The sequence below is a fragment of the Littorina saxatilis genome, linkage group LG17, assembly GCF_037325665.1.
Source record: "Littorina saxatilis isolate snail1 linkage group LG17, US_GU_Lsax_2.0, whole genome shotgun sequence".
Classification (NCBI taxonomy): Eukaryota; Metazoa; Mollusca; class Gastropoda; order Littorinimorpha; family Littorinidae; genus Littorina; species Littorina saxatilis.
The window spans coordinates 34,838,078-34,853,627 of record NC_090261.1 but is presented as its reverse complement, the minus strand read 5'-3'; the positions used below and the strand labels follow the sequence as shown (position 1 = coordinate 34,853,627).

The 15,550-nt window shown below is 44.2% G+C and overlaps 1 protein-coding gene across 2 annotated transcripts; it reads right to left on the bottom strand.

Annotated features, from left to right (window-relative positions):
• Positions 1–4,370: 4,370 nt before the first annotated feature.
• Positions 4,371–15,525, bottom strand: LOC138953589 (molecular chaperone MKKS-like). 2 transcript variants are annotated; one of them, XM_070325443.1, is made up of 8 exons: positions 15,393–15,517; positions 14,728–14,850; positions 14,027–14,270; positions 10,412–10,611; positions 8,619–9,657; positions 7,915–8,093; positions 7,398–7,508; positions 4,371–5,669 (listed from the first exon to the last, which is right to left on the bottom strand). In XM_070325443.1, the coding sequence occupies exons 5-8, from the start codon at positions 9,625–9,627 to the stop codon at positions 5,196–5,198; spliced, it is 1,773 nt and encodes a 590-aa protein (XP_070181544.1). In that variant the 5' UTR covers positions 9,628–9,657; positions 10,412–10,611; positions 14,027–14,270; positions 14,728–14,850; positions 15,393–15,517; the 3' UTR covers positions 4,371–5,195. The 2 variants fall into 2 exon arrangements, with proteins under 2 accessions (XP_070181544.1, XP_070181543.1); XM_070325442.1 differs by lacking the exon at positions 14,728–14,850 and having other exon boundaries at positions 15,393–15,525.
• Between the last annotated feature and the right edge of the window lie 25 nt (positions 15,526–15,550).

Sequence of the window (15,550 nt, the reverse complement as noted above, 5' to 3'; positions counted from 1 at the left end):
TCAATATCATGCTGCTTCTGTCAAAAACAAGGAACAGTCTCGGAAGATTAAGAGGGCTAAGTAGGCTACAATACAGCGTGGGTGGGTAGATTTCACCATCAGTCAAAGTCTGCGTCAGTCTATCTCCCATTGTTTTTTTTAATACTGCCATTGCGAAATGTACAATACAGGTTAGGGCTTACCCCGTTTATCGCATCGTATGCATCCACGTGGGCTGCTTTTTTCATACAGTTATAAACATTTTAAAAAAATCATCTTTAAATCATTTTATTCATTCTGACCTGTGACAGTTTAAAAGTTAACTGTAAAAGCTGAAAAGTTTGGATTTTTGTTGTATCTCTCTGATGCACGAATTAAGCATGGACAGATCGATGTTCCTCAACGAGTTAAGTTGAATGAGTGGGATCTGCATGATAACACCTTTCACTTTCAGTTTTGTCTGGTGCATGTGTTTAGTCATCCTTGATTGACAGTATAGATATAATGAGTAGAGCTGCTAAATCATACCATGAATCTTTCTTTCTTTCTTTCTTTATTTGGTGTTTAACGTCGTTTTCAACCACGAAGGTTAACCCTGAATCTAAATACGTAAAGCAAATGTAAAAATCTAAAAATGTAAGTGGTTTTCCCGAGGTGCATGCGTGCGCTTGTTTAGTGAATGTACATATATAGTATACACTATGCGTATGTGGACATGTCTATATGTCCAGCACATCTAAAAACAACGGTAATTTCAAAAACCTTTGCAAATTTTGCTCTGCGAATGTGTGTGTGTGTTCGGAGAGAGAGAACGAACGAACGAACGAACGAACTTTATTACTCAAGGATGGAGATTTTAGGCTCACGCCTAGTCTTACAATCTTGTCCCTGCTAAACTGAGACATAAAAATAAAGACAATAAAAGGACAATTGTCAATCGCAATCATACAGTATTACTAATTACAACATTACCTATACGAATACATAATGCATGATAGAACATTGAAATGTACATGTATGTCAATATAATACAAAGGAAAAGAAAAGTCCACTCGCACACACACGCGCGCCGCATGCCTGCAATCACGTTCGCACTCAATACAACACACACACTCACACACACACACATACACACACCGCTCACATACACATATGCGCACACACACACACACACAGACATATACGCACGCACACACACATACACACGCAGACACACACACCATACACACACACACACACACACACCACACACACACAACAACAACCTCATCATCATCATCATCATCATCGTCGACATCATTATCATCATCAACCAAATAAGAGGTAAGTGATAGCAATGCATTCTTGCTAGAGACAGCTTCAGAAACTGTTCGTGACAACAGATATTTGCGAAGCTGCGCTTTGAAGTGTTTAATCGTGCTTGACCCCTTGAGAGGGGGATATGCACCCCCCCCCCCCCCCCCAGTCTGTGTTGCACCACTTTGGTGTAATCCTAAACATACTTAGAGACTTCATGTTTACATACATGTCATTACACTTATCAATCAATCAATCAATTTGAGGCTTATATCGCGCGTATTCCGTGGGTACAGTTCTAAGCGCAGGGATTTTTATTTTTATTTTTTATGCAATTTATATCGCGCACATATTCAAGGCGCAGGGATTTATTTATGCCGTGTGAGATGGATTTTTTTTACACACTACATCACGCATTCACATCGCCCAGCAGATCGCAGCCATTTCGGCGCATATCCTACTTTTCACGGCCTATTATTCCAAGTCACACGGGTATTTTGGTGGACATTTTTATCTATGCCTATACAATTTTGCCAGGAAAGACCCTTTTGTCAATCGTGGGATCTTTAATGTGCACACCCCAATGTAGTCATGTGTACACGAAGGGACCTCGGTTTTTCGTCTCATCCGAAAGACTAGCACTTGAACCCACCACCTAGGTTAGGAAAGGGGGGAGAAAATTGCTAACGCCCTGACCCAGGGTCGAAATCGCAACCTCTCGCTTCCGAGCGCAAGTGCGTTACCACTCGGCCACCCAGTCCAACTTATGCAGGGCTAACACACACACAAAAACGGAAAGGCCAGGGTCCACGGCGGCCGTTGGCCGCCATGGGATCTGGGGGGCAACGCCCCCTCCCCGCCCCCCACACAGAAGCTATGGCTTTTTATTTTAATCTTGTGGAGGCAAAGAACAGTCACAGTCTCTCCTGGTACAAAAATGAATGTTAATAAATTATCCCCGAGTACGCTAGTACAAGGGTCCAGCAGACTTTAATTGTGTGTCTGTGTGTGTGTCTCGACTTAACAGCTTATTGCTGGGAAACTACTGGGCGCAGTTCGTTCAAAAGTTGATACACTAACTTGATAATAGGTCCGATTGATCGTATTAAAACTTCATAATGTTACCTGGGACCTAAATGCGAAATAAACCACAAAAAAACGACTTGGCGGTGGGAGGAATTCGCGGTGCAACAGCCAGCCAGGCAGTCTGATACTGATAGAACGGTGCAAGGTCTCGGCAAACCAAGACTATGCCATACTCGTAGCAAAGCCGCCGAATGGTACCGTAAACCAAGAATAGTGACGTAAGAAAATAGAATGTCGTCTTTTGATTTGGAACGTGACGTGTTTTAGAATGGAGATGTGATAGTGTGTGTGTGTGTGTGTGTGTGTGAGAGAGAGAGAGAGAGAGGGAGAGAGAGAAGGAGTGAGGGAGAGAGAGAGTGTGTGTGTGTGTGTGTGTGTGTGTGTGTGTGTGTGTGTGTGTGAATGTCTGAAGAGTACTCGGGTCCAGCGCGAGCGTTTTTTTTTTTATAAAATAATACACATTTTGCCTCCATCAACCATCCAAACTTAAAATGGTTTTTTTATTTTAAAGTTTTACTTTAAAAAACTGGATTTTCCAGTTTAAACAGTTTTCAAAAACCGGATTTCCGGCGAGAACCGGAAAGGTATTAGCCCTGCATATGTTCAGGAAGTACTGATAACACCAAAGGTTAGATTCGAGGCAGAACAGCTTCAGTAGCTCAGCGTAGACTCCACAACATTGCTACAATGTATCATATGTGTATTATGTGCATCTATCTATCTATATATATATATATATACGACTTGTGTCTGTGTGTCTGTGTGTTCGCGATGCACGGCCAAAGTTCTCGATGGATCTGCTTCAAATTTGGTGGGCATATTCAGGTAGACCCCGGACACAACCTGGTCGATGAGAATTTTCAACACGTGCTCTCAGCGCTGAACCGATTTTGGTTTTTCTGTTCATCTTCCCAGATCCATTCCCAGTAACTCTTCCTTATCTTCTCCAGTGTTTTGCATTTATCTCCCTTCCTTCGTGTGGCGTCAATCCATATTCCCGTTACTACGTTACTATTTTTAGAATGTCACTGCACCATCCACAACGCTTTCCTTGCACCCGTAAGTTGTCCTCACTGTAAAAGTGCAAAGGTCGAATCAATTTATAGCCACGTGAAAAATACACTGTCACCTATCTATATATTTATAGATATAGATATATATATACGGCTTCTCTGAGTGTGTGTGTGTGTGTGTGTGAGTGTGTGTGTGGGCAACACCTGTGGATTGTAGAGTTCTGTTTGTGATGTGGTCTGGCGGCTTTGGTGTGTGTATGTTCGGGCCTTCCTTTGAGAAGCCATAACAGTTATTATAGGACTTAGAAATAAGTTCTCAATCCCGTTTGAGTGGACTTCGCCTTCAAAGGTGATTGTGGTGTTTCGGCACTCGGTTACATTTGGCGTCGTCGACAGGGATGGAACTCGACATGAAATGTTCAGGCCACTGAATCATTTTCGTGCTGTTCCCATTCCACCAACCTGGAAGGGACCTAAGCTTGGCGGGTCCATGGTTCGGAACTTTGGGGACAAAGTTCATTCAAAGGGGGTCGAGTGTGAGAGGGAGACTACCGTCGCCCTTCACAGCAGACTCTGCAGAGTTGTTCGCCTTAGAAGTTGTGAGCTATTTATAGCTAGCTCGCCAGGTAACACCTGTGGATTGTAGAGTTCTGTTTGTGATGGGGTCTGGCGGCTTTTGTCTCTCTGTATGTTCTTGCCTTCCTTTGAGTGGGCACAAACTGGTGGATGAAAATGTTCACACGTGCTCCAAGACGGCGAACCGCCACGCTGTCTGTCTCTGTCTTGCGATTCACCCGGCTTGGTATTCCTCTAGTACTGTATAACAAAACGTTCTAACACTGCTTCTGTTATGGCTTGAACAAACAGGCACGGGCTTTTACATACACACACACAGAATGAGAGAGAGAGAGAGAGAGAGAGAGAGGGGCACACACACACACATGCACACACACACACACACACACACACACACACAAACACAGAGACATGCACATATAAAAAGGAATCACTTTACTTGTAGTCAATTTATCACCCAAAGTTATACAATCCAAATCAAACACCAAAACCATACAAGCACTTGCTAGCTGCATGTCGAGTTGTGTCACAACACATCAGTGTCATAAAGTGACAAACCAAGCCAACAGACCAATCTTATTTCTAATTTGCATGGAATCCATTCTCTCCCAAACCTTCCTTTCACGACAAGCTATACAATACCAAACTTCAGTAATTCCCTGGATTACACATCACTTTTACATTGCATTCAATGTTTCTTAACCTGTCCATGCTACATAATTCTAAATTCAATAAATGCATGACCTGAACAAATTACCCGCTACCAATCACACACATCACACATTATGTCTCTAAGTTCTGCAAGCTTTTAACATGATTACAGGCAATTTCTTTCATGCATAACACTGGCAAGAACACAGAATCAGACAAGAAAATCAAATTAAATTACACATCATCAGCATGAGAAAGCAAAAGTATCAAATTTATCAGACACAGATAGTGACAATTATTCACAAATATCTTAAGTTGTTTGTGTGCATATCAACCATCAATATACATATACTCATCTTCATTTCATGTAATTCTCTTCTTCGTTAAAAAAACCCACCTCAGTCAAATGAGAAGAAATGTTCATGATTTCTGCTCAACTAACTTGAAATCCTCATCAGAATCAGACACAAAATATCTTAAAAATGTGTATACATGTACATCACGCTTTCTCCCCAACCATCCCAACAGACAGCAACAGACTAACAGAAGAGGAGTGAATAAAGAACATTCAACGACTATGATCATCTCTGAATTTCAGTTCACATCATGAATGTACTGCGTGATGGACAACACAGTATTAGCAGTCATCGCAGCCGTCTGCACCGCTGCCACCACACAATCTAACGTATCCAGAACCAACCAATCAGGATTCACACTTTCTTTCATCCCGAGACAGCCCGTCTTAACAAAATCGTCTCTCTTCAAGAAGCCATCCCTCCACACAGAGTTCTCTCTCCCTAGCAGAGGCTGCAAGGTGCTTGTGTCAATGTCAGCGTCAGTAACCATCCCACAAGCACAGGAAAAGGCGGTGGTTTCTGCGGCTACGTCCACCCCTTCTGGAACATGCCACATGTGACAGTGTTGAGGATCTACCCAGGCCCTTAAGGAAGGACTGAGCAGAGAAAGGGCGGTGCTTTCAAAGCTTGAAGCAAAGGCGTTGGTAGCTGCAGCAAGTTGAGCTCTGGTGACTCGCAGCTGAGAGCAAAGTTCGTCTTCTCTCTCCAGGACCTGTTGGAAATACAGCATAAAACATTCATTTGAAAACAAAGCATCCAAGACCTTGAAGTAAGAAATTCACTGGCCATACAAACCATAACTATGTCACATCTGTGTGTGTGTGTCTTTGTGGATCATTCTGTGTGTGTGTGTACAGTAGAACCCCCTGTTTACGACTTTGGAAAAACCTTGAAAATTAGGTCGTAAAAAGGGGGGTTCTTAAAAGGGGGGTTTGAGTTTTTGGCCGGTCGGTCATGAATTTGTTGCAGTGTATGTACTGTCATGTTTACACACAAGCACACAGTTGCAGTTTACTGTCATATCAAAACACACAAACACACACACACACACACACACACACACACACACACACACACACACACACACACACACACATTACAGCAGAACAACTTGAACTCAAATTTAAAAGAAAATTTACTCATGGCGTAATGCTCGCTCCCCGCTGAGCGAAGCACATTTGACATTGTGGCGCAACCAGTAAAATCCGAATGTCCTAACTCGATAGAAAGCATAACGACTTTTCTCCCGAATCATCTTTCCGCTCATATGAATGATTCGTCGCCTTGCATCGCTAAACTTGACCACGATCGTTGAGGTCTTCGTACAGGCTCCTCTCTTTGCGTACTTTCGCTTCGCTATCCTTCTCACCATCTCGATAACACCGAGTCATTATCCTTGACGACACACAGGATTTTCGTATTCCCGACTCCCAAGGAAGTCGCCGCGGATTGCCACTTCGCTCGATTAGCGATTACTTTATTAGCTCTCTACTCAAGAGTCGGCGCTTTTCTTTTTCTTTCGCGAATCTTCGTTTGTCAACAAGACAGTCGTCGTGACAAGATAGCGTGCAGAAAAAACCGGATGTATCAGGATCTCGCGCGCGCGAGATTTCGTTTTTATTTCTTCTCGCGATAGTTGGAGGAGCGAGAGCCGCCATGTTGTGTTTTCGTCTGCTCGAAATATGCGCAAAAGTCGTAAATCATCCCAAAAAGCTCGGTCGTAAGTCGCGTCTTGGCTCATTATCCTTGACGATACACAGGATTTGTGTCTTCCCGACTCCTAAGGAAGTCGCTGCGGATTCTATCGTGCGCGAGATTTAGTTTTTTTTTCGTCTCGCGATAGTTTGAGGAGCAAGAGCCGCCATGTATTGTTTTCGTCTGCTCGACTACAAATGCGCGAAAGTCGTAATTCATCCCCAAAAGCTCGGTCGTAAGTCGCGTTTTGGGGTGAGTCGTTCACTGGGGGTTCATTATATAGTAGAATGCATCCGTGGTAGCAAAATCGGTCGTAAAAAGGGGGTGGTTGTAAACAGGGGGTCGTTAGGGGGGAGTTCTACTGTATTCTGTGTGCATGTGTGTGTGTGTGTGTTGCGTGCGTGTGTGTGTGATTCTGGGATATTGCTAGATAGCTTCAATTTGGGATATGAATCCCAGCCCTCTATTGACTACTACAAGCTTGCAGAGCAGCAGTTCAGATTTACGTTTCATGAGTCTGTTTGTCAGGGAACATCTCCACCATAATTACTTGTAAGTGTGTAACAAGGCATAAAAAAGGGACCTTGAACCTTTAAATTTAAAAAAACCCAAAAAAAACTACCAATCTACTTTCCGAATGTAATTGGCCTTGTCAATGGAAACAATCAATTTTGGGTGGGCCTAGGTGACATCACTTTTGAGTAATTTCTTCTTTCTGCAAAAGATATAATATATGTTTGCTTACCACACGCCTGACATAGCTAGCCAGGTGAATCTGCCAGCACCCTCCTCCACACAGAGCCACTGGTCGTTGAAGCGTGGAATACAAGCCCTTCAAAGCAGAATGCACTACACTCTGTAAAAAAAATAAAAAAAATAAAAAAATGAAGAGTCCATCAAGCAAGAGCATAAAAACAAAATTGAATTTTCAAAGGGACTTAATACACTAAGAACAAACCAAATGCTATGACACTTTCAGTGAAATTTAAAGATTCTATGCTACAGTCAAAATGAATCATACAGAACACAACAACAAGAAACCCTACTGTGAGACAAAACGTACAAAATGAACGTCTTGATGGTATTGGTAGTGAACAAATGTGAGGGCTTGATGATAATTAAGACAAACAGCAAGCTACGGACTAATTAAAAGAAAAAGAAACAATGAACACATGAGTAGCTCAGACACAAGAGAAACAATCTCATCAAAAGAGGCAACAGAAAGCATGAAATCATGATCAAGTCAGACTTATTTTATTCACCTTCAGTTCAGCAAGTTGTTCATCAACAGCACCACACAGCAGCAGGGTACAGACATAACTGTTGGACTTCTGTAAATGCAGGAATCCCTTGTTGTGGACGACCCTGTGTGTAACGCTGTTCAGCTGTCCCAAGGCACTCTCTGGCGGTGGAACAATTACTGAGCTGATGGGCCTACTACCTGCAAACAAAATGAAATGCAGTCAAAATATTGCTCTCTCGAGTGCAGGTAAAACCACTATTGTTAGCCACAAACAGTATTTAGTGTGTGTACACGTGCAAGTGTGTGTGTGTGCGCACACTATTGCTATTGTACATTACCGTGAGCTCTGGTGAGAAGGGGCGATTAATAAGTGTCCATTATTATTATTATTATTACTAAAGAAAGTCTCTGTGAAGGCAATCATGAAAACAAGACGTTAAAGGTCTTCAAGCACCGTATGTTTATATTATGCATTTTTAGCATTGGTAATCCCTATTTAACCTGCTGATCAATCTGTTGCATGATTTATCAAAAAGATGTAAATAGCAGTATACCAGGGTATTTGGACCTACATGTACATACAGATTTTCAATCCAGGTCCTACTTAACTTTTGTCCTATGAGACTGGGAACAACACTGAAAATAGGTCAGTCAAGACATGTAATGACAAACTGAACAGAACAACAGACACACACAGACATAGACACATGCACACACACTCACCTGTTAGGTCCTGGATGTATGCCACTGGTTGAATTCCTAGGCGTTCCACAAAGACAATACCCTTCTGCCGCAGGTAAGATTTGACCTTGGGATGAATGACCTTCTGGCACAGCAAGATGCCCACTCTCTTTTCATGCAGCCAATCACAAAACGCCAGCATTTTTTTCAACACAAGATCTGCAGCTGATTGGACAACCTGTGGCTGGGCTTCCATCTGATTGGTCAAAAACTCTTCAGCATCACCCGACATAGAGACGGTCACAAGGGCTACTCGAACATTCTTTGATGATTCTTGGATTACTGGAAGCTCTTGTGCTCCGAGCGCAGCAGACTTTTCAGGCCACTCTAGCAGCAGCCCTTCCATAACCTCTGATGATGTGATGTCCTTCTTGTCAAATTGAAGATTGAAGACACGATCAGTGAGGAAAGATGATGATACATCCGGTACAGAGTTCAGAAACGCTTTCAAGACTAGCTGTGCTAAATAATTGGCTGAAGCAAGCCTCAGGCCACAGACTGGTTTGGAAGCGAGGATGCTTCTTACGAAGGACAGCATGACCTTGACCTTAGAAGTGTCAACAGTCACACTAACAGCACAGTCATCAGAGGTCAGATACTCGTCAATTAATTTCAGTAATACTTCGTATACCTCTCTCACACATTTTCTTCCAACACTCTCCACTTCCACAGCATTCAAGACAAGATGCAGACACAAGGATCCAGCCAGGACACCCCCGTCGTGATGATTTCGCAAATGACCTTGAACAGAACTGACGATGAGACGTAAACAAGGTCGTGAAAATGACATGGCTGACAACAAGCGACTGGAACTGGTTGTCATGGTGATGGGTCCTCCGACGCCATTTTGGATGGACTGAATGCGGCCATGGGGTCCCATCGAGGTCGACAGAAGTTCATTGAATGCTTTGAGAGCGGCACGAAGTTCAGGGTCATCCAGGGTCTGTCGCTGAATGTGTGATTCCTGAGCTGCTTCTTGACGGGACCCCATGGTGAAGAGTTTCAGGGCATCTTACGTCACCTGCAACAGCAATCGGATACTTGCAGTTTGTCATTCTGTGGTATTCTACAGTCTGTGCAGCAGAAACATTTGCACAAGCGTATAATTAATACAAACTCGGAGCTACCTTATCAGAATCTGTTTTTCTTCAATGAATTACATAAACATGTGTGTGTGCTCGTGTGAAAGAGATGGCAGAGGTAGTAAGAGTGAATGTAGTGCATGTACAGTCGAGCCTGTCTCCAACGACCACCCAAGGAATTGACGAAAAGTCAGGTGGTTACTATGTAAAGGGAAATTATATATAGCACACACACACAAAATCACCTAGGATCCATATAGGTGGTCGTAACAGGAAGGTGGTTGTAACCGAGAGTTGGTCGCTGGGGAAGGTCTAGACTGTTCTGGCACTATCATTTCTAGCAACTCTAAGCAAGCTTACTTAACGAAATATCATTTTAACCAGCTAACTCATCAAAACAACGCTTTTCTTGAACAAATGACACTAACATTTGTGTGTGTGAGTACATGTACTTGCATTTATGTGTGTGATGGCACAGGTAAAGTAAATCAACTGTTATGCAGGCAATGGCACTAACACTTTTAATACCTCTGAGCTAGCTTTGCCTACCAGTATCATTTTAACCAGTACAGTATAGCAACACTTTTCATGCTTGTTTCAGGGTAAAGCACAGCAGAACCTTATGCCTCTCCTAAAACTCACCGAATGGCTCCTTCTGTATTATCTTGCGTTTGAAACTGATTGATCACTTACTCGTCAAGCTTTTTGACGTTGGCTCTCTCTGTAGAGGTGGAAACTTTGGGCTCGATGATAGGGTTGGTAGCCACGTAGACAGCCGTGAAGATTACAATGAAGGACACAAACTTGTTGCTGCGAGTCCACATTGCAGCTTTCCTTAAAGAGGACACAACTTTGGGCTCCTTGGCCAGCATGATGAAATGGAAGTCTTTTACCTGTACAGAAATAAATTGGATACAAAATAGGTGAAGAAAAATCACAGATAATAACAAATGTATTCGTGCTGATGTAAAGATTGATATCTAACAGAATAGTCCTGCTGACAGACTCTACCCTAAGTATGTGTGCCTGTGTTACAGTGTGTGTGTGTGTGTGTGTGTGTGTGTGTGTGTGTGTGTGTGTGTGTGTGTGTGTGTGTGAGAAAGACTGTCTGTACATGTTGAAGCACCGGCACGGTTGGCCTAGTGGTAAGGCGTCCGCCCCGTGATCGGGAGGTCGTGGGTTCGAACCCCGGCCGGGTCATACCTAAGACTTTAAAATTGGCAATCTAGTGGCTGCTCCGCCTGGCGTCTGGCATTATGGGGTTAGTGCTAGGACTGGTTGGTCCGGTGTCAGAATAATGTGACTGGGTGAGACGTGAAGCCTGTGCTGCGACTTCTGTCTTGTGTGTGGTGCACGTTATATGTCAAAGCAGCACCGCCCTGATATGGCCCTTCATGGTCGGCTGGGCGTTAAGCAAACAAACAAACATGTTGAAGCTGAACAGTGAGAAGACGGAGGCCCTTCTCGTTGGAACACGACAGAAGATTGCTTCCCTCACTGTGACCGACCTCCAGCTGGATGATGCGACTGTTCCATTCTCCCCTGCTGTCAAGAGCCTTGGCGTCTTTCTCGACTCGACTCCACTCTCTCCATGCAGACACACATCTCCTTCATCATCAAGACCTGCTTTTTCCACCTACGACGCATCGCCTCCATCCGTCGCTACCTCACCCACGACGCCTGTGTCAAGCTGGTTGTCTCCCTCATCTTCAGTCGTCTGGACTACTGCAACTCCCTTCTGGCTGGCCTCTCCGATTCATGGCCTACAGCGAGTCCAGAACGCTGCTGCCAGGCTGACGTTGAGGAAGACGAAGCGAGACCACATCACCCCCCTACTTCGCTACTTGCACTGGCTCCCTGTCAACACCCGAATCTCCTACAAACTGTCCACTCTGGTCTACAAGTGTCTCAACGACTCTGCTCTCGAGGACCTTCAATCCTCCCTGGACCTGTACACCCAGCCCTCCGACCGTCCCCTTCGTTCTGCTGCTGACCCACTCCGCCTTCACATCCCTCGCTCGAAACTCGCATCTGATGGTCAGCGTGCATTCCCCTCCGCGGGCCCCTCCGTCTGGAACTCCCTGCCGCTTGAGCTTCGCCAGAGCCCCTCTCTTGACGCGTTCAAGAGTAGGCTGAAGACTCAGTTCTTCCCGTAGCTGGCTGCGACTTTCATGTTCGACGTGATGTGTTGTGCCCCAAAAGACATTCTTGTGCTGTGCTCTGTGAGAGGTGTTTTCTTTGTGTTTAATATTATTTTGTTTGGACCTAGCTATTGATGTGTACATTGTTGTTAAACAGTTGTTTGTTGTATGTTTATCAGGGTTTGCTAGTGTGTGATAGGGTTCGTGTCCGTCTGTAGATGTTAGTTTCTTTGTTAGTCCTGTGTTGACAACTCTTCGACAAGCGCTTAGAACTGTACCCACGGAATACGCGCTATATAAGCTTCATATTGATTGATTGATTGATGTGTGAGCATACGTGCATAGCCAACTACATTGTTCAACTTCAAGGATGCATCTCTGTTACAGGGTTTCCTTAGTGGGAACAAATGAGAATATGTGCAGATTTTATTTTGCTGAGCTGTACCATGAGAAGTCTCTGCAAGGATGTTGTTATTCTGAATCTTGCTGCAAATCTTCATATATATAAACTCAGAGGCAAAAGAAACGCAAATGCTGCAGTGAAGATGGGTTACACATGAATTTGAATGTCGATTTAATTATTTCGGGTTAACAATAACAAGGGAACGAATTGACCAATACAAAAACCATACGGAAAAGTGTATTGGGATGAGAACATGACGTGCCATGTTTCACTGAACACTGTTTGAAGACGGTTGAAAGTCAATAGCGTGTTGCTCCTCCCTGGGCGTTGACGACTGTGGCGCACCTCCGGTACATGGAGAGGACGAGGTGATTAATTAGCTGCTGAGGGACCTGAGCCCACACCTGGGTCACGGCAGCACGCAGTTCTGCTGCTGTGCGGGGTCTCCGGGCAAGGGCATTAATCCTTCTTTGCATGATGTCCCAAAAGTGTTCGATTGGGTTGAGATCCGGAGATCGAGCAGGATGAGGCAGAAGGTTCATGCTGTTGTGACGCAAGAAGTCCTGGGTAGAACGTGCAGTATGGGGACGGGCATTGTCTTGCTGGAACAGGCAGTTCCGGTGCCTCTGGAAAAATGGAACCACATAGGGACGCAGGACTTGATTGATGTAGCGGTCTGCATTGACACCATTCCCACGACCTTGGCCGACGTTCTAAAAGACGACAAGCCTCACTCGCGGATTGACACCAATGGCGCCCCATATCATGACGCTGGCACCTCCCCATCGATCATGCTGCAGGATGTTATTGTTAGCAAACCGCTGTCCAAGTCTTCGCCAGATCCGGACACGCCCATCGCCAGGTTCCAGGCAAAAGCGCTTCTCATCCGAAAAAAACAAACTCCGCCAGTCCCGATGGCGCCAGTGGGCATGCTGCTGGGCCCAGGCCAGACGATCCAGGCGATGCTGAGCTGTCAAGACAGGACGTCGAGCAGGACGCCGATTTACCAGGTTCTGCCCACCAAGGTGTCGGCGTACAGTTCTGGCACTGACGGGTTCTCCATGCACCCCGAATGTGTTACGGGCTCTGTTGGCGGCAGTTTCGAATGCATCTCGCTGGTGTTGATGGACAAGATGGCGATCTTGTCGGGCTGTTGTTACCCGGGGTCTGCCACGTCCTGCTAAGTCGCAGGTACTGTTAGTGACATGAAAACGTTACTGCAGGCGATAAACCGTGGTGACATTTACTCCAAATGCCCTAGCAACTTGCTAAACTGATTGTCCGGCATCAATTCTCATGATCGCCTGTTGGCGCTGATCTGGTGATAGTCTCGGCATCGCGCCTGTGTCGCAGAAATGAATGTTGTAACAGTTTTGTGAGTATTGTACAGCTTGCCTGAACACTCTGAACACGAAAAGCTGCTTTTCCACATTGTGCATGTGCTGAAAGTGGTCCCCATGACGGTTTGGGATCCCCGTCAACAAGACCTTGCGTGTGACCCAGATAACGGCAAACACGGTTCTGACAAGATACGACCGCTAAAAGAACACGTGCAGAACATGCTAGTATCATGATTTTATTTTTATTTCAAGTCCATAAGGTTTAATTAACGCATCCTTTATTTGCGTTTCTTTTGCCTCCGAGTTTATATAATTAATATATACATATATATAAATTTATAGTGGTAACCTTTTTTGTGTCATTTAAGACTGATAAGTATTCAGGCACATTCACAAAATTAATTGAAGAAGAACGCTTTCTTACAAATGAAACAATGGCTGGTGATATCTGTTCCGCTGGTGGCTGAAAGAATCAGGATGACCTGGGCTTTTCTATTCCCTTGATATCATACCCAAAAACTTTGACTTTCTCCTCCTTTGGAACAAATGCCTCATTGAACTGCATACGGTACCAGCCGAAATGAAGAAGAGCAACAGATGGGATTGTTACCACAAGTACAATGTTGCGTCTGAGGAAGGAAACCAGCGGATTCATGACTGTGTTGATTCTGCAAACAAACAAACAGTAACAAATCTTGAGGGTATGCACATTTTGGTTAAGAGAATTTGGAATGTATTGTTGTTTATACAAGCCTAGGGGAGGGATCTCCATTATTGTTATACTAATTTTGCAGAAAAGCAAGCTGTCTATTTCAATTTTCATGGACTGAGCAAAAAGTTCCTGGTTTCATGACAAGAATCCAGATGCCAGTTTTACTATGTAGGACAAAGAGGGTTCTGCTAGCCAGACAAGAATTTAAACACGATAGGCTGATAACCAAAGAGCCCTCTGCACATGTTGGTGAACATCCATGAACGGCAATTGGGATTGGCAACCCTGTGCAGCCGTCATGTTTTCTTACGCAGCGAGCTGTACTACTTTTCTCCGAAAATCTCTTCAGAAATAAAAAAAAATCTTCCTTAGATTGTGTTTTGTTAACATTTTTGTTTCAAATCAGAACTTACATCTGCAATTTACACCGACGTGGCTTTATTTTCGTGTATGTATGCTGGTGTGTCGTTGTGCGGCTTGTCCCATGGTCACTTGGTCAGGTGTTATCATTTAGTAATGATGCAAAGGGAGGGAGTCTGTCAGAAAAAAAAAATCCATTTGAAGATAGATTTAGTTATTTAAGATGGGGTTTTTCGGATGTTTTTTTTAGTAAAGTAGTATCCCGAGCGAACACCCGTAGGCTTCAACAAGGGACGCTCGCCTACTCTCACCAAATCCTAGCCTTCCTAGCAACAAGAGTTCTCAGTTGGGAAACCTGGAACGGGTAATTTCCCAACTTACAAACATTTAAAACCACAAGCACTTGTGACTTTGAGGAAATAACCCAGCTCAGTACCCTTCCACCATTATGCACTGACTTTAACTTTTAAGGACACCAGGTGCCCAGTCTGCGCACAAGAGCAGAATCGACCACCTGTATTCTTCAGCTCACATCTACTGCATTCCACATGCGAGACTATACCCCATACAAGAGACTAACTCACAAAGTGATTAACACTAGTAACTGATAGTCCAGCTCTCAGCTGTGCAATATAAACCATAGTGTAAAATGCCAGGTGCAAGAGCAATGTCTTAAAACACGCATACATAAATACGACTAACAAATGTGCATTAGTACCTGGTGATTTGTAAATGGCGAAAAGTCTATACGTTCACACACCAGGAATCACACTGCATGTGGAATACCTTCGTACAACCACTCAGAAAGTCCAAGAAGCTCCACGCTACTTTCGGTGACCTTGACAATGCTTCACAGAGCTGATACTGTTTTTAATT

Coding starts and splice junctions, on each gene's coding strand:
- LOC138953589 (XM_070325442.1), bottom strand. CDS start 9,627: ATGGGGTCCCGTCAAGAAGCAGCTCAGGAATCACACATTCAGCGACAG. Junction 8,094..8,618: donor ATACATCCAGGACCTAACAG/GTGAGTGTGTGT, acceptor TTTTGTTTGCAG/GTAGTAGGCCCATCAGCTCA. Junction 7,509..7,914: donor AACAACTTGCTGAACTGAAG/GTGAATAAAATA, acceptor TTTTTTTTACAG/AGTGTAGTGCATTCTGCTTT.